The sequence below is a fragment of the Geotrypetes seraphini genome, chromosome 4 (genome assembly GCF_902459505.1).
Source record: "Geotrypetes seraphini chromosome 4, aGeoSer1.1, whole genome shotgun sequence".
Lineage (NCBI taxonomy): Eukaryota > Metazoa > Chordata > Amphibia > Gymnophiona > Dermophiidae > Geotrypetes > Geotrypetes seraphini.
This window is the reverse complement of record NC_047087.1, coordinates 193,631,447-193,654,715: the sequence shown is the minus strand read 5'-3', so window position 1 is coordinate 193,654,715 and position 23,269 is coordinate 193,631,447. Positions and strand designations below refer to the sequence as shown.

At 47.7% G+C, this 23,269-nt stretch overlaps 1 protein-coding gene across 1 annotated transcript in view; it reads left to right on the top strand.

Moving 5' to 3' along the window:
* Positions 1 to 23,269, top strand: part of LOC117359469 (prolyl 4-hydroxylase subunit alpha-1-like) — a 203,699-nt gene that overhangs the window by 116,742 nt on the left and 63,688 nt on the right. Inside the window, exon 10 of the mRNA XM_033942306.1 lies at positions 15,312 to 15,411. Within this exon, the coding sequence (XP_033798197.1) occupies positions 15,312 to 15,411 (100 nt within the window). The remainder of the gene's footprint in view (positions 1 to 15,311; positions 15,412 to 23,269) is intronic.

The window sequence follows — 23,269 nt, the reverse complement described above, 5'->3', positions numbered from 1 at the left end:
CATTCTATTTACGACACCTTAGAACTTACCTCCCGTGCTGCAGCAATGTCAGTAGCCATGAGACGCCTGGCCTGGCTTCGTGTATCTGAGCTGGATATGAACCATCAAGACGGGCTTGCAAATGCTCCCTGTCTTGAAGATGAGCTTTTTGGTCCCTCCATGGACATGGCTACCCAGAAGTTGTCAGCTCATGAGACCAGATGAGACACTCTGGTCAAGCCTAAAAAGAAGCCTCCACCTTCTCGTCATTTCAGACCGGCTTCTTCTTACCAAAGACGCTTTGCTGCCAAGCCTGTTGCTGCTCCTCAGTCTCAACCTAGAAGGCAAAAGCAGCAACCTCGTCAACAACAGAAACCACAGGCTGCTCCCCAAAAACCCACACAGCCTTTTTGACGTGTTTCTTCACAGTATAGCAACCATCAGCATTCCACAGTCTTTACTTCAGCCCATCAGAGGCTATCTCCAGTTTTTCATCACTCGTTGGGAGCTCATAACATCAGACCTCTGGGTCTTGACTATCATTCATCAGGGTTACATTCTCCATTTTCATACCCTGCCTCCAGACCATTCTCCAAGAGTGTCTGCTTTGGATCCTGTACAGTCCTTCTCCAGGAGGTTCAATCCCTTCTCCTCAATACCATCGAGGAAGTTCCTCTCTCTCAGCAGAACCAGGGATTCTACTCCCGTTACTTCTTAGTTCCAAAGAAGACGGGAGGACTGCGACCCATTCTGGATCTCAGAGCTCTCAACAAATTTCTAGTCAAGGAGAAATTTTGCATGCTCTCCCTCACCTTCCTCAATCAGAACGACTGGCTATGCTCCCTGGATCTCATATTCCAATTCATCTGGCTTCCAGGAAATACCTCAGTTTTCAGATACATCAAAGTCACTACCAATACAAGGTCCTTCCCTTCGGCTTGGCATCTTCTCCCAGAGTCTTCACGAAGTGCCTGATTGTAGTGGCTGCATCTGGCATTTTAACCCTTCCTTGTATTTAGATGAAGCTTTCCACACTTACCTCACTGAGGCATGGACCACGTATAAGCAGACCAATGAAGGGGGAAATGTCTCAGATAGTGTTCTGGGAGGCCGCAAAAAGCCTAGCTCTGGGGTTGTATCATTGCCTACACTATTCGCAAGCACAAACAACGAGATGCCGAGCTCACCTCGGTTGCGAAACAATTGCGGGAAATTAAGTCTTACCTCTTACAGCACCTCTCTGACGAGGCCCGTCTGTCCTATCTTCGATTGTGCAAACGAATCGACACTCTCCTTACTGATAGGGCTTTAACTCATAAGAACATAAGAAGTTGGAAGTTGCCTCCGCTGAGGCAGACCAGAGGTCCATCCTGCCCAGCGGTCCGCTCCCGTGGCGGCCCATCAGGCCTAATTGCCTGAACAGTGTCCCTGACTAATTTTGTAACTGCCTCTAGTCCTCTAATCCTATCCCTATTACCTACCTCTACTCCTATCTGTACCCCTCAATCCCTTTGTCCTCCAGGTACCTGTCCAGACCCTGTTTGAAGCCCTGTAGCGTGCTTCTGCTTATCACATCCTCCGGTAGCGCGTTCCATGTATCTCATGTAACTCATATTGAGGTCTACAAGTTTAAGCTTTATAAATGGGGAAACCAGGCAGGGAAGCTTTTGGCTAACCTGGTTCGGCCATTCCGGAGAGCAACGCATGTATCCTGCATTTGAGAGAACCCTACTACTCTGCATACTGAGGATACAGCTATTCAGACCCAATTTGTGTGTTTTTACAGTGAACTATACAGTTCGGGCACGTATGATGATACGGCTCGGGATCTCTTTTCGGGACCTAGCTCTTCCTCAGCTCACCACGGCCCATCAGGACCTGTTAAATGTGCCTATTACCTTTCAGGAGATTTCCAAAACTTGAAACGTGCTAAGGCCGCGGGGCCTGATGGCATGGGGCCCCGAGTTCTACAAGATCTTGAGACCTCGTGTCCGGCCTGCTTTGTGTGCTATGTACGCGGACATGCAGTCTGCTGACGGCTTCTCCCGAACAGAACCATGCCCTTGTGGTGGTGCTTCCTAAGCCGGGCAAGGACCCCGAGCTCGTAGGCTCTTATAGACCTATCTCATTACTCAATCAGAACATGAAGCTCCTCACTGCTATTCGAGCGCGACGGTTGGCACAGGTGGTCCCTGCTCTTATTCATCCCTGGCCATTTCTCCTCCACTAATATCCTTAAAACCCTGGTGGCACTGCGTGAGGGACGGGGCCGAGAAGGGGATGACTTGATGGCCAGTCTAGATGCCGAGAAGGCTTTTGACAAAGTAATGTGGCCTTATCTCTTTTGGGTCTTAGGGCGCTTCGGTATTACCGGCTCGTTCCACGACTGGGTTGTTCGCTTGTACACTGCCCCGACCGCTCTGCTGCTCATCAATTGATGTCATACGGTATCATTCCCTCTGCGACGGGGGACACAGTAGGGCTGCCCTCTGTTGTTCATCCTCTCGCTAGATCCCCTGGCAGCTAAGATCCGGGCTTCCCCCGACATTACAGGAATTTGTATGGGACAGGAGAAGTGCAAGATTACCATGTTTGTGGATGATATGTTGCTGTTTGTTGGCAACGCATGGGTCTCTCTCCCCCTTATCACTCAATTTATTTCCTCCTATGGGTCCTTTTCGGGACTCTATTAATTTTGGTAAATCTGAAACGATGCCGGTGTCCTCGCCATGTGCCTCTAGCCTTCTGCCTGCCTTCCCTTTTCGGTGAGCCAAGAGAGAGCTTAAATATCTTGGGATCTTTCTTAGTGCGGATTGGGCCAATGTGTATCAGTGTAATGTTGTGCATAAGCTTACTCAGCTCTGTGACACATGTCTTAGTTGGGGGGATCTTCCTCTGTCTCTTTCCAGGAGGATAGCCTTAGTTAAAATGGTCCTATTGCCTAAGATTCTGTACCCCTTACAGATGATCCCACTTTGGATCAAAGGGGCGGACGAGCAGGCTTATAAGTCTTTTATTGGTTCCTTTATTTGGCGTCGCCAATGGGCATGCATCAGTTACTGGAGGCTTACTCAGAGCCGGGCAGAGGGGGCCTGGCGTTACCAGATCTCCGGTTGTATAACATGGCTGCGCTGATGCATTGGCATGCCTGGATATCCCTCGGTGGCGGAGACCTCGGGTGGACTGTAATTCACTGTGGCTGGACCCGCTGCAGCGAGCCCTGCATTGGTGGATACGGCAGATTGGGGGGGGGCAGGATAATTGGGCCCTCCAATACATTTGTGGTAACCCTGAGTTTCCTCCGGGGGTTGGGGGTTCGAGGCGTGGAAGTGCGCTTTGGCTCTGGTTTCTGTTTGGGTCATGTCTGCCTACCCACATCATCTGGGGCCTCGGCATTCCCTTCCTATGATGCTCTCCGTCGCCACTGGTCCTTACCTGTTATGCCTTTTTTTTTTGCCTATTTACAACTATTTCATTTCTTTTAAGCGCACCATGTGAGGAGCCCTTCAGGAGCTAGCTTCTTAAAAGTGGACCAGCTTTTTCTCTCCCTCCCTGCTTCTTTGAATTCTCTGTCTACTTGGTATGGGTTGGCCAGGGAGGAGCGGGCAGATTCCCAATTACACACTTTGGCCTCTAAGTGGACCGAAGAGCTGGGGAACCCATTAGTGTTGAGGCCTTGGTGGTTTTTCCAATATACCTAAAGAGGCCTGGAATGCTCAACTGCAGGAGCTACAGTTCAGGCTGTTACACCATACATATTTCACCAGGGATTGGGGGGTAAGGGCGGGTCTCTAGGACTTGAATGAGTGTGTAAAGTGTAAGCATATGAAGGGGACCTTACTGCACATGCTGATTGAATGTCCAATGCTGGGCACTTACTGGAATGGGATGCTGTATTTTCTGGTTCAGATACTGGGTGTGTCTTTTCAGTGGTCCTATCTGCTTCTTGTGCTGGGCTCTGAGGGGGAGGTGCTGGATCAAGGCTTGGGGACAGAGCATTGGCGATTTTTATATACTGCCCTGCTGGTAGCCAAACGGGGCGTGCTCAGGCAATGGATGGATGAACTTGCCCCTGAGGTGCTAGGATGGAAATAATCCCTTGCAGAAGTGGCCCGCTAGGAACGTCGTAGTGTTGGGGGGGGGTGTCATCTTCCCACCGACTGTATCGGTCTTTCTGGGAGGCGACCTTGTTGGAGGTTAGTTCATTATGATAGCTACACCTTTGTGTCCAATCACTCGGGGGGGGGGGGTAGCTCCGGGGGATTTGTGTGTGTGGGGGGGGTATGTATGTGTGTGGCTGGGTTGTCTGGGTGAGTTGTTTTGGGGGGGGACTCTTTCCCCTTTTTATTTTATAAAAGGAAAGCACTGAGCAGTTCGCTCCTTTTCTGTTTTTTACCCCCAGTTTTGGAATCTGGTTGCTGGTGGGGTATGGCCCAGTTGGGGGTACGAGGAGGCCTCAGCCTCTCTCTTTAGCTTGTACAATTTGTACTCTGTACTTGGCATTATCCCAGGACAAGCAGGCAGCATATTCTTTACGCATGGGTGACGTCACCGACGGAGCCCCGGTACGGACCTTTTTAACTAGAAAGTTCTAGTTGGCCGCACCGCGCATGCGCGAGTGCCTTCCCGCCCGACGGAGGAGTGCGTGGTCCCCAGTTTCTTCGTTTCCGCGGAGCGAAGAAGTCGCATGTGTTTTCAACGGCCGTTGAAAAATCTACTTTTTGCCTTCCCGCTCGCGAATTTCTTTTATTTTTTCTTCCCTTGCCTTCGGGTTCTTTCTTGTTTTCATTTAAAAAAAAAAAAAAAAAATTTTGTTTCTTTTTTTACTTTCTTTCGATCCAGCCCCGGCGGGGCCTGTTGTCACCATACAGGCCTCCGGGTTTGATTTTGCGGAGGCCGTTTTTCCATTCATGCCCCCGCAGCCGGGTTTTAAGAAGTGCCAGCGGTGTGCACGCCCGATCTCCCTCACTGACCCACACAATTGGTGCCTACAGTGTTTGGGTCCTGAGCATCGGGCGGACTCCTGCACCCGCTGTGCCACTCTTAAAAAACGCACTCTAAAGAATCGACAAATCCAGCAGAACATCCTCTTCGGCACCGCATCTGCTATGGAACCGATTGCGTCGACTACGGTACAGCCAAAATCTGCACCCACCACTTCGACGACGCCCGATCCCTCATCGGCGTCGCTGGCGCCAGGTAAGCCGGCTAAGAAGCCTTCCACATCCCTTGAGCGCCCTCCGGCCACAGTGGCGACACCGACCCTACCGGCTTTACGCCGACCCCGGAAACGCTCCGCCCCGATCTCGGTGAGTGCCTCGTCATCGGCCTCCTCATCGCCGGGGCGTGGAGCGGCACCTAAGAAACCGAAGCAGAAAAAAGCGGTTCCGGTGCAACCCCTGGATGACCGCATCGCGACCATTCTCCAAGACAAATTACAGGAACAGCTGCAGCAACAACTCCAGCACCTGTTACCGACCCTCCTGGCACCGCTCCTTTCGGTGCCAGACCGGCCCGAGCCTCGCGCCGTCCAACCGGTATCCACTCCATCGGTACCACTGAACTCCTCCATGCCGATTCTCTCGGCTGAACACCTTCGTGCCCATCCCATAGGTCATACCCACGCTGATGCCGATCCTCCTCGGTACAAGGCTGGGCACCGGTCCTCCCCGGACCGAGACCGGCACCGTTCTTCCCGGGACCGAGACCAGCACCGATCTTCCTCTCCCGGTAATATCTCGATGCGCTCTGGCAAGTCTCTGTCTAAGACACACCATACTGAGCCTTCCACCCCGATATCTCGGCATGCGCACACTGATGTCAGGGACCCGGAATTATGGTAAGACTCCCCTCCCGGTACCGAGGAGGATGCATCGTCGTCGGACGAAGAGCCCTCAGCCCCCGATACCACCTCTAAGCCTGAGCAATCCTCCTTCTCAAGGTTCCTCAGGGAGATGTCAGCGGCTCTCTCTATCCCTCTCGAGTCTGACTCCAAAAAATCCCAGGCCTTTCTGGAGGCCTTGGATTTTGAACAGCCTCCCAAGGAGTTTCTCAAGTTACCCGTGCATGACATACCGCGGGAAACTTTTTATAAAAACTGGGAAAACCCACTCACCGTCCCCGGGGCCCCCCGGAAGCTGGATAGCCTTTACAGGGTCATCCCGATCCCGGGTTTTGACAAACCTCAGCTGCCCCATGAGTCTCTCCTGGTTGAATCTACCTTAAAGAAAACTCAGGGCTCCAGTGTTTATGCCTCCACCCCTCCTGGCAGAGAAGGCAAAACGATGGACAAGTTTGGCAAGCGCCTTTATCAAAACGCAATGCTGGCCAACAGGGCGAACAATTACACCTTTCATTTCTCTTTTTACATGAAACACCTAGTACAACAACTGTCCGCCCTTCAAAAATACATCCCAGAACGCAAAGTTCCGCTCTTCCAGCAGCAAATTTCCAGCCTCCTTCAACTGCGGAAATTTATGGTGCGCTCTATCTATGATTCCTTTGAGCTGACCTCCCGTGCATCTGCCATGGCCGTTGCCATGCGCCGCCTGGCCTGGTTGAGGGTATCTGATTTTGACATCAACCACCAAGACCGCCTAGCCAACGCTCCCTGTCTTGGGGATGAACTTTTTGGGGAGTCCTTAGATTCAACCACCCAGAAGTTCTCTGCCCATGAGACCAGATGGGACACCCTTGTTAAACCTAAGAAAAAGGTTCCACCTGCTCGCCCCTACAGACCACAGTCCTCGTACCAACGCAGGTTCTCTGCCAGACCCCTCAATCCGCCTTCTCAGCAACCTCGGCGGCCCCGTCAACAACATCAGCACACTCAGGCTCACTCTCAGTCTAATCAACCTGCCAAGCCTCTCCCTCCTTCGAAACCTTCTCAGCCCTTTTGACTCCTCTCTCCAGGGCATAGCCAGTCTTCCTCCCTCGTTGCCTCTTCCTCAACCAATCGGAGGACGTCTCCACATCTTCCTCAGCCGTTGGGAGGTCATCACATCAGACCAATGGGTCCTCAACATCATCCGCCACGGCTACTCTCTCAACTTCCAGATTCTTCCACCGGGCAATCCTCCCGTAGAGTCTGCTTCTCACTCCTCCCAAACCCCCCTCCTCCTGAGGGAGGTCCAATCCCTCCTTCTTCTCAATGCCATCGAAGAGGTGCCTCAGGCCCAAAGGGGTCAGGGATTCTACTCCCGCTACTTCCTGGTTCCCAAGAAGACAGGAGACCTTCGTCCCATCCTCGATCTCAGGGACCTCAACAAGTGTCTGGTCAAGGAGAAGTTCAGAATGCTCTCCCTTGCCACGCTGTACCCTCTTCTCTCTCAACACGACTGGCTATGTTCCCTGGACCTCAAAGAGGCCTACACTCACATCCCAATCAATCCGACTTCACGTCGCTACCTACGGTTTCAGATACAACACCGTCACTATCAGTACAAAATGCTACCTTTTGGCCTCGCTTCATTGCCCAGGGTATTCACCAAGTGCCTTATTGTGGTGGCGGCCTTCCTCAGGTCTCACAACCTCCAGGTGTTCCCCTACTTGGACGATTGGTTGGTGAAAGCACCTACATCGCCACTTGTGCTACAAGCCACTCATCACACCATCTCTCTCCTCCATCTCCTGGGATTCGAGATCAACTACCCCAAGTCGCATCTGCTTCCTATTCAGCGACTTCAGTTCATTGGAGCAGTTCTCGACACCACACTAATGAGGGCGTTTCTCCCCTCCGATCGTCAACGGACCCTGCTCCACCTCTGTCGTCAGGTGCTCCTGCATCACTCCATTCCTGCCCGACAGATGATGATCCTCCTGGGCCACATGGCCTCGACGGTACATGTGCTTCCTCTGGCACGACTCCACCTCAGGACACCTCAATGGACTCTTGCCAACCAATGGTCACAGACCACGGATCTTCTTTCTCATCCCATCTCTGTGACATCGTCTCTTCAGCGATCTCTTCAATGGTGGTTGAACTCCTCAAATCTTTCCAGAGGTCTACTCTTTCATCTACCCCCTCACTCCATGATCGTCACCACGGATGCCTCCCCCTATGCGTGGGGAGCTCACCTAGGAGATCTACGCACCCAGGGACTCTGGACCCCACAGGAGCGTCAACATCACATCAATTTCCTGGAACTCAGAGCCATGTTCTATGCTCTCAAGGCCTTCAAGCACCTTCTCTGCCCTCAGGTTCTTCTCCTGTGCACAGACAATCAAGTCGCCATGTAATACATAAACAAGCAAGGCGGCACCGGATCTCGCCTCCTTTGTCAGGAGGCTCTCCGCATCTGGACCTGGGCCACGGCCCGCAATCTTTTCCTCAAGGCTGTCTATATCCAGGGCGAACAGAACTCCCTGGCCGACAATCTCAGCCGCATCCTTCAACCTCACGAGTGGACTCTGGACCCTTCAACACTCCACTCCATTTTTGCTCGCTGGGGCACTCCGCAGGTGGACTTCTTTGCAGCACCTCACAACCATCAGCTGCCCTAGTTCTGTTCCAGACTCTTCTCTCCTCATCGTCTGACCCCAGATGCATTCCTGCTCGACTGGACGGATCGGTTCCTCTATGCCTTTCCTCCACTACCTCTGATGTTGCGGACGTTATCCAAACTCCGCAGGGACAGGGCAACCATGATTCTCATCGCTCCTCGATGGCCTCACCAACACTGGTTCTCCCTCCTGCTTCAGCTCAGCTCCAGGGAGCCCAATCCTCTTTCTGTGTTTCCTACTCTACTTACGCAGCAACGTCAGTCTCTACTGCATCCCAATCTGTCTTCGCTCCACCTGACAGCTTGGTTTCTCTCAGGCTGACCTCGCCAGAGAATCTGTCTCAGCCTGTCCGTCGCATTTTGGATGCCTCCAGGAAACCGGCCACCCTCCAATGTTACCACCAGAAGTGGACCAGGTTCTCCTCTTGGTGTCAACTGCATCATCACGATCCCACCTCATTAGCGGTGGAAACTGTACTGAACTATTTGCTCTCTCTGTCCGACGCTGGCCTCAAGTCTACCTCAATCAGAGTCCACCTCAGTGCCATCACTGCGTTTCATGAGCCTATCCTCGGAAAACCTCTGACGGCTCATCCACTGGTTTCCCGGTTCATGAGAGGCCTCTTCAATGTCAAACCACCTCTGAAGCCTCCTCCTGTCGTCTGGGACCTGAATGTGGTTTTATCAGCTCTCATGAAACCCCCTTTTGAGCCTCTTGCCACAACTTCGCTCAAACTTCTAACATGGAAGGTGCTTTTTCTCATCGCCATCACCTCTGCCAGGAGGGTTAGTGAGTTGCATGCACTGGTCGCCGATCCACCGTTCACTGTTTTTCACCATGACAAGGTGGTTCTGCGTACCCATCCTAAATTCCTTCCCAAGGTGGTCTCGGCTTTTCACCTCAACCAGTCCATTGTGTTGCCTGTCTTTTTCCCTAAACCCCATTCTCATCCTGGGGAACAGGCGTTGCACACGTTGGATTGTAAGCGTGCCCTGGCATACTACCTTGACCGTACCAGGGCTCACCGCTCGTCCCCTCAGCTCTTTCTGACCTTCGATCCTAACCGTCTAGGTCGTCCTGTCTCTAAACGGATGCTTTCCAATTGGCTTGCTGCCTGTATTGCATTCTGTTATGCTCGGGCCGGTCTCTCACTGGAAGGTGCTGTCACGGCCCACAGGGTCAGAGCTATGGCTGCTTCTGTGGCTTTCCTCCGTTCCACGCCCATCGAGGAAATCTGCAAGGCTGCCACTTGGTCCTCAGTTCACACGTTCACTACTCACTACTGTCTGGATGCCTTCTCCAGACGGGATGGACACTTCGGCCAATCTGTGTTACAAAATTTATTTTCCTAATGGCCAACCATCCCTCCTCCCTCTCTGTTAGCTTGGAGGTCACCCATGCGTAAAGAATATGCTGCCTGCTTGTCCTGGGATAAAGCACAGTTACTTACCGTAACGGGTGTTATCCAGGGACAGCAGGCAGATATTCTTACGTCCCACCCACCTCGCCGGGTTGGCTTCTTAGCTGGCTTATCTTAACTGGGGACCAAGCACTCCTCCGTCGGGCGGGAAGGCACTCGCGCATGCGCGGTGCGGCCAACTAGAACTTTCTAGTTAAAAAGGTCCGTACCGGGGCTCCGTCGGTGACGTCACCCATGCGTAAAGAATATCTGCCTGCTGTCCCTGGATAACACCTGTTACGGTAAGTAACTGTGCTTTTTGCCTCCCTATACTTCCTCAGTATTGTTGCTTGTTCTGTATGTTCAATATTTTCTGATCAACAAAAATGATTTCAAACAAAACAAAAAAAAGTCTCCCGTAAAAGAAGCTTGAGTAGTTCCTTAGGAGGTTGATTATAATCTAAGGCCTCTAGAAACTGCTTAGATCGTTAAGCATTAGCTTCCAGTGGAATGGATAAAGTTTCTGACATTTCACGAAGAAATTTGGAAAAAGATGATTTTTCAGATAATACAGGAGGCTCCTGAGAAGAATGGTGATGATAGCCATCATCTGAAGAAGCTCCATCTTCAGAGAGAAGAGGATCCTACTCAGAATCCCCCCACAAGTCTGAATCCTTAACAGAATGTGGATGGTGCCAAGTAGCCAGTGTCGAAGGCTCAAGATGTTTTAGTTTCTGCAATGCCTTCTCGGACCGTAATGGCGTCGACTCAGGTGATGTCCGTGTTGAGGACTACCAGTGCCGGCAAGTCGTAGGTGACGATTCCTTGAGGGGAGCATCCACACTGATGAAATCTCTACAGGTGCAACCGGTGTCGAAGGGTCAGACTGGACAGGCACCGGGTGAGTATGTGTCGACATGGGCACAAGTTGGGTCGGCACCAGCATTTGGAAATGCTCACTTAGTTCCTCTCTAAGCAAATTCTCTATCTTTTGCTTGAGGGTAAGCACCGGTACTGCTGGCTTTTTCACCAGGATTTTTGGTGTGGCTCTACGCTCCAGCGATGAAGAGGCCGATGAGGCATTCACCAATATCGGAACGGAGCGCTTTTTGGGCTTCTTCGAGGTCGGCAGGACTTGGCTTACTGCTACTTTGACCTGAGGCCCAGAAGGGGCGGGGGAAGGCTTCTTAGCCGGATTACCCACAGAAGGCTGCAACACTGAAGGTGTTTCCGTCAGTGTTGAAAGATGCGATGTCGATTTGGACGGCGCCATCGATGTCGGTAGTGGTGCCAAGTCTCCTTCCATGGCAACACCGAAGAGGAGGCGCTGCTGGATGAGACGGTTCTTCAGAGTTCTTTTTTACAGAGAAGAACAGCGGGAACAGGTCTCTGGATGGGGCTTAGGCCCCAAACACTGGAAACACCAGCGATGCGGGTCAGTCACGGAAATGGGGCGAGCACAACGTCCACACTTTTTAAAAACCCATATGCGTACTGGACATCGAAGGAAAGATGGCCCCCAGTTAAGTCAAAATTGGAGGCCAGGGTGGTCGAACAGGCCCCGCTGGGCCGAACCCGCGAGAGGGAGAAAATGAAAATTTTTACTTTTTTTTTTTTTACTCATTTCGACAGAATAAAACAAAGCAAAAAAGAAATGACTAAAAAGTCAAAAGTCCGCGAGAGCGGAAAGGCAATGAAAGAAAAAAGTTCAATGTGTCTTAGCTCTGTGAAAACTAAGAAACTGAGGGAAAACGCACCTACGTCTGGCGGGAAAGCACTCATGTATGCGCGGTGCGGGCTATCGCAAATTTTCTAAAGACTTAAAGTGGTAATGCGCTTATAAAGTGGTCCGTACCGGGGCTCGATCGGTGACATCGCCCATCAGTGAGAATATGCTGTCTGCTTGTCCTGGGATAATGATCATGCTAATTATCTAGTAGTATATAATTTAAAGGTAACCAGAACCCAGACCACTAAAGTCTAATACTAATTAGAACAGATCATCATTATGGTCTCTTCCTCAGAGTTAAAGGCAGTGCGCTTCCCAAACCTGGTCCTGGAGGAACCCCAACAGTCAGGTTTTCAGGATGTCCACAATGAATACTCTTGAAATACGCATACAGTGGAGGAAGTGCATGCAACTCTCTCATAGTTTATAGTTTCATAGTTTATTTAAGTTTTGATTAAAGAGTTTTGATTGGAAAGAGGTCACGAGTGGCGTCCCGCAGGGATCAGTGCTGGGACCACTGCTGTTCAATATATTCATTAATGACCTAGAAGTAGGGACGAAGTGCGAAGTTATAAAATTCGCGGACGACACAAAACTCTCCAGTAGGGTCAGAACTGTTGAGGAATGCAAAGAACTACAAAGAGACCTGAACAAAATGAGCGAGTGGGCAGAAAGATGGCAGATGAGCTTCAATGTGGAGAACTGTAAATTCTTGCACATAGGGAAAGGAAACCCAATGTATTACTACACGATGGGGGGGATGGTACTGGGAGAAGGCAACCTAGAAAAGGACTTGGGGGTTTTGGTGGATAAAACATTGAAGCCGGCGGCACAATGCGCAGTGGCCTCAAAGAAGGCGAACAGAATGCTGGGCATTATCAAAAAAGGCATCACGACCAAAATGAAGGAAGTTATCCTGCCACTGTATCGGGCGATGGTGCGCCCGCAACTGGAGTACTGTGTTCAATACTGGTCGCCGTACCTCAAGTAGGATATGGCAATACTCGAGAGGGTCCAGAGAAGAGCAACAAGGATGATAAAGGGCATGGAAAACCTTCCATATGCTGAAAGGCTAGAGAAGCTGGGGCTCTTTTCCCTGGAGAAGCGGAGACTTAGAGGGGATATGATAGAAACTTATAAGATCTTGAAGGGGATAGAGAAGGTAGAGAGGGACAGATTCTTCAGACTACTGGAGGCAACAAAAACTAGAGGGCATTCAAAAAAATTGAAAGGTGACAGATTCAGAACAAATGCTAGGAAGTTCTTCTTCACTCAAAGGGTGGTAGATGTCTGGAATGCGCTTCCAGAGGAGGTGGTAGGGCAGAGTACGTTATTGGGTTTCAAAAAGGGATTGGATGATTTCCTGAAGGAAAAGGGGATTGAAGGGTATAGTTAGATGGTTGATATACAGGATATCAAATGATTAGGGAATGAAATGTTTTAGGTAAAGAGATCACTTACAGGTCAGGGACCTGAGGGGGCCGCCGCGTGAACGGACTGCTGAGCGTGATGGACCCATGGTCTGACTCAGCAGAGGCGATGCTTATGTTCTTAAATGCTTATCCAAAAATACAAAGCATTATACAAAGTATTTAAAAAATAGGGAGTTTGGTATAAAAGAAACCATCTCGGTGTGTAAGATGAAAAGGAGCAGAGGAGTCAGACTAGGAGTCAGAAAAATAAAAAGGTGATACTTTGGACATGATGAAGCAAAGCGAAAAAAAGATATGAAGGTAAGTGATGAGGAACCCCAGCGCAAAAAACGAGAATATGATAGGAGAAAGTTATCAAGTTTTTCATCTGTTTTCTCAGTTAAAGACTTCTGTATTAGGAGCCAGAAAATAGATTAAGCTTTTTTATTTGGCTGTACCTTACCTCTGCCACAGTTGTCCTGGGTCTGGTCAGTTTAGTGCATTATGAATAACAAATACTGTGAAAAAATAAAAGGATTCTATATCTGATATAGCAGTAGAAACACCTAGTTTATAGAGTTCTGATTATACAGTGAACTGATGGCTAATATTACAGAATGCACATTTGATAAACAATTCTGTAGGTTTCCTATACAAAGTGATATATTTGTGTATATACTTCTATATAGGAGGAGAGGAAATTGCTAGAGGAGCTGGAGGTTTATTGTGGGATGAAATCTAGATATAGAGAGGAGGTTTGCTATTTTATTTTGGCTGTGATCTGGGGTCACGTGACTTCAGGTTTGAAAAAGGGGTTATATTAGATAAATATTTGGGAAACATTAACTTTAAAATTATCAGTATGGACCTTATTTTTTCAGTATGAGAATGCCCAATATTGATGTGGCAGAAGAGGTACATTCTTTCATTTGTGGTGGGAATGTCAGAGGGTACAGAGGTTTTGGGAACAAGTATTTGGTTATGTGAGCAAATTAATTCAAACCCCACTTAAATTGAATGCCGAAAGGGCACTACTGGGAATAAAAATAGAAGGTTTAACATTCTCCCAATCTAAACTTCTGGACTTGGCATTTATAGCAGCTAGATTGACATTGGCTCAGCAATGGCGTATGCAAGATGTACCTAAATTAAGAGATATGAGGGAATGCCTGGGAATAGTTTGTGAGAAATTTTGATTATCGGTCCTATTAACAAATCAATGAGCAAAGTTTAATGATATATAGGAGAGCTATATTCAAATAGAAAAAGAAATATAACAAAATAATAAATTGTCTTATTTTGATAAATTGGGGATCCAGGTCTCCTGGGAGGAGGGTGGGGGAGGTAGGAGATAGGTTTGTTGTAATAGTAGATAAATAAGTTGCATTATTTTTATTAATATATTAAGACTGTGAATCATATTCAATGATGATTCTGCGCTGCAGTGAAGTAGGATTCCTTTAATAGTAGGATGGATAATTTGCATTATTTCTATTAGTTTATTAAGATGGTGAATTACATTCAATGTTGATTATATGATTTAGTGAGATTGCTGTATTAGAAAAAAATTATTAAATGAAGAATGAAAAAAAAGGAGAATGCCCGATATTGAAAATTTTATAAATTTGCTAAAATGAAATCTGGTTCTGTGGCTACTCTGTGATTGCTGTATTCTAATCTAATCTAATATTTGTGCGTCACACGATGCCTACAAAGGTTCAAGGGAACTTACAATATAGAAAGGAGAACTGCAATACATTGCATAGATGCTAGGATGAATACAAGGAAGTGTTAGGCGAGAAAAGACCTATGGGATACCTCGAGGTAGATGCTTTCGTTCCAAGAGAAGAATGGAGTAGCGAAGAGGAGCATGTCGAGGAAGATTAAAGTACAGTGAGAAGATAGTGTGAAATAATGAGTTGACATGAGGTCGATGGAGTCTGTTAGTTATTAACAGGGGTGGACAATATTGTCCACGTTATGCAGTAAAACATAGTTCCAATCAGGTTCTCTGAGAAAATGCAGGTGAAGGGGACAGTAACTCTCTCTTAGGCTGCTGGTGTGCAATTGTTCACATACCGATTTGCTGCTGTCTGAGCTTACTGTACGGGAAATTGGGGTGACAGGAAGGAGTTAAAGTATGTGCTTGCCCAGAGGTTGCATTTGCACAGAAAGCTTATATTAGGAATTGCCTGAAATGGTTTGAATGTTACTGTAATTTAGAGATGAGGATTTAGTCCTGGGGAAGTGTTACCTGTGACAAACTTTGACTCTTTTGTTTTTTTCACAGTGCCTGGTTGTCTGGCTATGAACACCCAGTAGTAGAACGTGTTAACCAGAGAATCCAAGACTTGACAGGACTGGATGTTTCCACTGCAGAAGAGCTGCAAGTAAGTAACAGGCTTGAGGAGGAAAGATTAAATAAAGGGCCCTAGCAAGCTATTTTGCAGGCAACTGCAAGGGAGGCAACGGCTCCAAGATTGTGTCCTGTCCATTGCCTTTACTTCTTGGCTGTGGCACAGTGGGCAGGATAGGAGCTTTAGAGCAGTGTTCTTCAACCTTTTTACACCCGTGGACCGGCAGAAAAAAAAAGAATTATTTTGTGGACCGGCAAACTACTAGGACTAAAATTTAAAAACTCCGTTTCCGCCCCATCTCCGCGAGCTCGGTCCCCACAAATCATCTGATCCCATCCACACAAGCCTCAGTTATGATTTTATATTGAATGTATTTTATTAAAGTATAAAAGAAACAATATTCTGTACAATTGTCATTTTATAAATACAAATAATTCAGAGCAAGGATCAACAAAACCCCTGTCTCCCCTCCCCTTCACATATATCCCCTCTACTATCAAGAAAACTGAACAAGCCAAATTATTACAGAATGCTACACAGAAATATCATGCTAACAGAATACTGAAGTCACACATGACAGGAATAGTTTTAGGGGAGTGCAACTAGGGCAACTGCCCCCTGGTCAGAGAGCGCCCTAAGCCAGCTGGAAGCTAAAGAAGCACTGCCTGGGTTTTGCACTCCCAAGTTATGTCTAACACCAGCTCTAGCAGGATATATATTTCAAATCTGATATATTCTAAACACAAAATAGAAATAAAATTATTTTTTTCTACCTTTTGTCGTCTCTGGTTTCTGCTTTCAATCTTCTTTTCACTCTCTTCCTTCCAGCGTCTGCCCTCTCTGTCTCTTCAATCCAGCATCTGCCCCTTCCATCCACTGTCTGTCCTCTCCCCCTTCCATATGGTATCTGTCTTCTTTCTATACCCCTCTCCCCTTTCCATCCAGCTTGTGCCCCCTCTCTCCTTTTTACATGATTCATTCCAGCTTCACTGCTCTCTTCATTTTTATCTCTCCTACACCAGATCTATCATCGTTGTCCCTCTCTGCTTATTTTTCTGCTGACCCCTTCCTATCATCAATCTCTCTACTTTCTCATGCCTGTGTCTCCCCTTCCCCTCCTCTAATCTCTCTGCCAGCTGTTTCCTTTCTTTTTTCATTCTCCCTTCCCTCCTCCTCCTGTCCAGCAGTAACTCTCTTCCCTTCCTCCCCTCCCAGCAGCATCTCTCCTTCTCCCTCTCCAGTAGCAGCTGTCCCTTTTTTTCCTTGCCCAGCAGCTTCCCAGATTCCTTTCCCTCCTCCCCTCCCAGAAGCATCTCTCCTTCTCCTTTTCCCTCTCCAGTAGCAGCTGTCCCTTTTTTCCTTGCCCAGCAGCTTCCCAGATTCCTTTCCCTCCTCCCCTCCCAGCAGCATCTCTCCTTCTCCCTCTCCAGTAGCAGCTGTCCTTTTTTTCCTTGCCCAGCGGCTTCCCAGATTCCTTTCCCTCCTCCCCTCCAAGAAGCATCTCTCCTTCTCCTTCTCCCTCTCCAGTAGCAGCTGTCCCTTTTTTTCCCTTGCCCAGCAGCTTCTGATAGTGGCTTTCTCCCCTGCCAGCAGCTCTTCTTACTTCCCAGCGCAGCGATTCACGAAGGCAGCCTCGGGTCCTTTGTTGGGTCGCGCCGCCTCTGAGGAAAGAGGAAGTTGCATCATCAGAGGCAGCCGTGACTCAGCAAAAGCCCCGAGGCTGCCTTAGTGAATCGCTGCGCTGGGAAGTAAAGGAGAGCTGCAGAGAGGGGAGAAAGCCACTGTCGGAGGCTCCCCAAGGTCTCTCCAGCCCAGCGCATACTTCAGATGTTGATCTTGCCGGCCCTGCGCGGACCGGCAGGAAGTTGAAGTGAGTCAATCTTGCCGGCCCTGTGCGGACAGGCAAAAATTTTCTGCGGACCGGCGGTTGAAGAACTGTGCTTTAGAGGGTGTGTTGCACGGGGCACGTTTCCAACTTGAAATGGTCCTAGGTTAAATCATTTGCAAGCTAGCAGAAGAAAGGTGAATCAAGATGGTAATTCATATCTTTCCCAAACCCATCGGAACTTCGGTACACCTACAGTTTTTAAATTGTGGGTTATTGTTTAATTTTAAACATCGAAGGAGGAAAATACAGCAGGAAGTTAAGGGAAATAGGACTAATTGTTTTATTATTAATAAATGGGTGGGTGGGAAGGGATTCTTTTATATATTTTAAGGATTATAAGTAAGATTGTCAAGTGATTTGTTAAAAATTTTCTGATTGATTATTATACACTTGATGTAAGATTTGAAAATGAATAAAGATTTATAAAAAAAACCAAAACAAAGATGGCAAAATAATAAATAGCAGATTCAAATAGGAATGTACTTTTTGGCTACATCCAGGGATACATAAATGCCCATCACTGGCTGTTTGTTGCCTGCAAGGGCTACTTCAGGGGCATAAAACGGCTAGTAAAAACAAAACTAAATATTAATATAGAAAACACATCAATAAAATCACTCACGGTATGCAGATTTAGTATGTTGTTGTTGGGTGCCATCTACTCATACTCAAGTCCTAGCAACTTGATGAATCGCGGATCTAAAAAAATATCTGTTTTGTGCTAATCCGGAAAGGTCCTCCAGCGTCATCCCCATGGTTGTTTCCAGTGTGTCCAGTCATCTGATTGTAGGTTGCCCTCTTCGCCTGGTTCTTTCGATCTTCCCAAATATGTCATTCTCCAGTGATTAGAGAATGACACGGTGATTGTTATCCATGGGTAACCCGCCGAAACGGTGACAAAAAAAGTCCCCGCTAGTATGCAGACAAGGCCATTCACTGTCCCGTGTAGCGGTGAATGGTCTTGTCTCCGCAGTTAAAGACGTGAGAACGCGCGGTGAACAAGCACACGGTCTGGCAGACCTCTTTATCCCGCCGGCCGTGCATCTCCCCCCCCCCCTCCCTTCTCTTCGTGGCGATTTCTATAAGGCTAGCGTTGTATTGCAGCCGGAGCCTTGAAGTAGCGTCATGTGTGGCTGCTGGAAAAGTCTCCTCTGACGCAACTTCCTTTTTCTGGTTGCATCGAAGGAAACTTTTCCAGCAGCCAACGCAACACGACTTCAAGACTCCGGCTGCAATACAACGCTAGCTTTATAGAAATTGACACGAAGAGAACATAAGGGGAAGAGAGGGAGGGAGATGCACGGCTGGCCGGCGGGAGGGAGCTGCTGGACCGTGTGAAGGGTGCTGGGGGTATGGAGAGGAGAAGACGCTGAAGCAGCCTGAAGGGAACTGGGGAAGAAAGAGAGGAGAAGACGCTGAGAAATGGGGAAGAGAGAGTGGGGAGAAGACGCTGGGAAATGGGGAAGAGAGAGTGGGGAGAAGACGCTGGGAAATGGAGAAAACGCTGGGGAGTGGGGAGAAGACGCTGGGAAATGAGGAAGAGAGAGTGGGGAGAAGACGCTGAAGGGAAATAGGGAACAGAGAGTGGGGAGAAGATGCTGAAGGGAAATGGGGATGACAGAATGGGGAGAAGAAGCTGGAAGGGAAGAAGACAGAGATGTGAGACTATGGGGGAGCGGAGGGAAGAAGATGGGTGCCAGACCAATTTGGGGGGGGGAGGCGTGAAGGGAGAGGCACAGTAACAGAGCAAACGGAAGGTGCAGAGAGAAGACAGACAGTGGATGGAAGGAATTGAATGAGAAGATGAGGGAAACAAACCAGACAGCAAAGGTAGAAAAAAAATTTATATTTATTTATTTTGCTTTAGGACAAAGTAGTATATTAATTGTGTTTATAAAAATTTATAAACAAAGCCCTGCCAGCTGAACATCTTTCTCTAGTTCAGCAACCAGAACTTTGATTTATAAGGAAGGAATAAGTTCAATATTGCAGTACTGAGGCTTGTATGGATGCTGCGGGGGCGGGGAAAGGGACGGCGGTGGTGGTGAAGGGGACAGAATTTTTCCCCATGTCATTCTCTACCAGTGATCTATCTCTTCTGATGGTGTGACCAAAATAAGACAGTTGTAGCTTCATCATTTGGGCTTCGATTGACATAGCTCTTCCAGAATCAATTTGTTAGTTCTTCTGACAGTCCCTGGCACACCTAAAATCCTACTCCAGCATCAAAGCTCAAATGAGATTAGTATACCACCTTCAAATTAAAAGTACAGAAAGCACACATTTAAAAACAAAACAAAACACAGACATCTGTTTAAGAACCAAAAATATCAGTATAAAAATCACATTTATTAAATGCATAAAACAATAAGATAAAATTAGACCTACACAAGTGGTTGTTCACTATTGCCCACAGGCACAAGTTTTGAGGATTACAAATTCTGCGCATTCACTGGATTTCCTCCCTTTTTTTAATGGCAAATAATTTTTTATTGATTTGCAATACAAACAACATAGAAACATAGAGTATGACAGCAGAAGAGGGCCGGCAGCCCAACAAGTCTGCCCATTCAAGAACCCTCCCTCCCTGAAGTACCCATCTTTTATGCATAACTCTGTAGCACCCTCACCTGTTTGTTCCATCGACTTTTGAAGTCGAGCACGCTACTAGCCTCGACCACCTGGCGTGGAAGTTTATTCCATTGATCAATCACCCGTTTGGTGAAGAAGTATTTCCTGGTGTTACCATGAAATCTTCCCCCCTTAAGTTTTAGCGGATGCCCTCTTGTTGCCGTGGGACCCGTAAGAAAAAAAGATTTTTTCCTCCACTTCAATGCAACCTGTGATGTATTTGAATGTTTCTATCATGTCCCCCATTTCTCTGCGCTCCTCGAGAGAATATAAGTGCAGTCTGGTCAGATGTTCTTCATATGGGATGTCTTTAAGTCCTGAGACCATCCTAATGTCCATTCTCTGGATCGACTCCATTCTCTTCACATCCTTTTGATAATGTGGCCTCCAAAACTGGACCCAGTTCTAGGTGAGGTCTCACCATGGATCTATATAACAGTAGTATGACTTCAGGCTTTCGGATGATAAAGCTCCTTCTGATGCAACTCAGCATTTGTCTTGCCTTTACTGAAGCTTTCTCCACCTGATTAGCAGCTTTCATATATTCCCGGATGAGAACTCCTAAGTCCCTTTCTGCAGTGGTCCTTGCTAAGTTTTCACCATTCAAGATGTATGGTCTGCATGGGTTTCCGCTCCCAAGGTACATTACTTTACATTTTTTGGTATTAAAGTTTAGTTGCCAAGTATTGGACCATTGTCACAATAAAAGCAGGTCCTTCTCCATAGTGCTGGGCCTGGTTGCGCTATCAGGTTCTGTTGCCTTGCCCACAATGTTGCATAGTTTAGCATCATCAGCAAATAATGTAATTTTGCCTCGAAGTCCCTGAGTTAGATCCCTAATAAAGATATTAAATAGCATCGGGCCCAAGACTGAACCCTGTGGCACTCCGCTGGTCACTTTTAATGTTAACATCCATGAAAGTGAGCCTTGAAGATGTATGCAGGCAGATAGAAAAACTAAAAACTGACAAATTCCCAGATCCGGACGGAATCCATCCAAGGGTTCTGAAGGAATTAAAGGAGGAGATAGCGGAACTACTGCAGCAAATTTGCAATCTATCCCTGAAAACAGGCATGATCCCGGAGGACTGGAAGATAGCCCATCTTTAAAAAGGGATCAAGAGGTGACCCAGGAAACTACAGCCCGGCGAGTCTGACCTCCGGTTCCGGGGAAAATGGCGGAAGCACTGATAAAAGAAAACATCGATGAACATTTTGAAAGAAACGAACTTCTGATAACCAGCCAACATGGTTTCTGCAAGGGGAGATTGTGCCTAACACACTTATTGCACTTCTTCGAAGGAATTAACAAACGGATGGACAAAGGAGACCCCATAGACATCATATCTAGATTTCCAAAAAGCCTTTGACAAGGTGCCCCATGAACGCCTACTCTGGAAACTGAAGAACCATGGGGTGGAAGGAGACGTACATAGATGGATCAGAAACTGGTTGGGGGTAGGAAACGGAGGGTAGGAGTGAAGGGCCACTACTCGGACTGGAGGAGGGTCACGAGTGGTGTCCCACAGGGCTCGGTGCTCGGGCCGCTGCTATTTAATATATTCGTAAATGATCTAGAAACAGGGGCGAAGTGCAAAATAATAAAATTTGCAGACGACACCAAACTATTTAGTGGAGCTCGGACTAAAGAGGACTGCGAAGAATTGCAAAGGGACTTGAACAAACTAGGGGAATGGGCAACGAGATGGCAAATGAAGTTCAACGTTGAGAAATGTAAAGTATTACATGTGGGGAAGAAACCCGAGGTACAACTATACGATGGGAGGGATGTTATTAAATGAGAGTACCCAAGAAAGGGACTTGGGGGTAATGGTGGACATGACAATGAAGCCGACGGCACAATGCGCAGCGGCCGCTAAGAAGGCAAACAGAATGCTAGACATAATCAAGAAGGGTATTACAACCAGAACGAAAGAAGTTATCCTGCCATTGTATCGGGCGATGGTGCGTCCGCATCTGGAGTACTGCATCCAATATTGGTCGCCGTACCTTAAGAAGGACATGGCGTTACTCGAGAGGGTTCAGAGGAGAGCGACGCATCTGATAAAGGGGATGGAAAACCTTTCATACGCTGAGAGATTGGAGAAACTGGGTCTCTTTTCCCTGGAGAAGAGGAGACTTAGAGGGGATATGATAGAGACTTACAAGATCATGAAGGGCATAGAAAAAGTGGAGAGGGACAGATACTTCAAACTTTTGAATAATAAAAGAACAAGAGGGCATTCAGAAAAGTTGAAAGGGGACAGATTCAAAACGAATGCTAGGAAGTTCTTCTTTACCCAACGTGTGGTGGACACCTGGAATGCGCTTCCAGAGAGCATAATAGGGCAGAATATGGTACTGGGGTTCAAGAAAGGATTGGACAATTTCCTGCTGGAAAAGGGGATTACTGCACAGGTCCTGGACCCGTTGGGCTGCCGTGTGAGCGGACTGCTGGGCACGATGGACCTCAGGTCTGACCCAGCAGAGGCATTGCTTATGTTCTTATGAAGTCTGCCGCTAAGCTAATCTTACCCATGCTGTCAGTGTTTTTCCTAGTCCTAACGAGTTCATCTTGTTCAATAACCTACGGTGTGGAATACTATCAAAAGCCTTGCTAAAGTCTAAATACATGATATCCAGGGACTCACCCTCACCCAGTTTTTTCGTTACCCAGTCAAAGAAGCTTATCAGGTTGGATTGACAAGACCTTCCTTTCGTAAAGCCATGCTGGTGTGGATCCCTTAATCTTTCATCATCCAGAAATGTGTCCAATCTGTTCTTGATCAACTTCTCCATGAGTTTACTCACTTGTTGCGAGACTCACCGGTCTATAATTTTCAGCCTCTGACCTGCATCCCTTTTTGTGGAGCGGGATAACATTGACAGTTTTCCAGTCCAGGGGAACTTTTCCCTTGCGTAGGGAAAGATTGAAGAGCACAGTTAACGGCTCTGCCCGGACATCACTCAGTTCTCGAAGTACTCTAAGGTGTAGATCGTCCGGGCCCATAGCTTTGTTTACTTTTAATTTTGATAATTCTTTGTAGACTTTGCTCGCAGTAAATTCCATGTCCTGGAATGGGTCCTCCAAATTCCCCTTTGTCTGTAGCTGAGGACCGGATCCTGGTGCTTCGCAGGTGAAGACTGAGCAGAAGTAGTTGTTGAGTAGTTCTGCTTTGTCTGCGTCCAAATCTGTAAAGTTGCAATCAGATTTCTTTAGGCGCCCAATACCGCTTGTGTTCTTCTTCCTGTTGCTAACGTATTTAAAAAAAGGATTTCTCACCTTTCTTTACCTGCTAGCTATGTTTTCTTCCATCCAGAGTTTGGCCTCTCTGACTGTCGTTTTAACTTTTCTGGATTTTGCCAGATAGG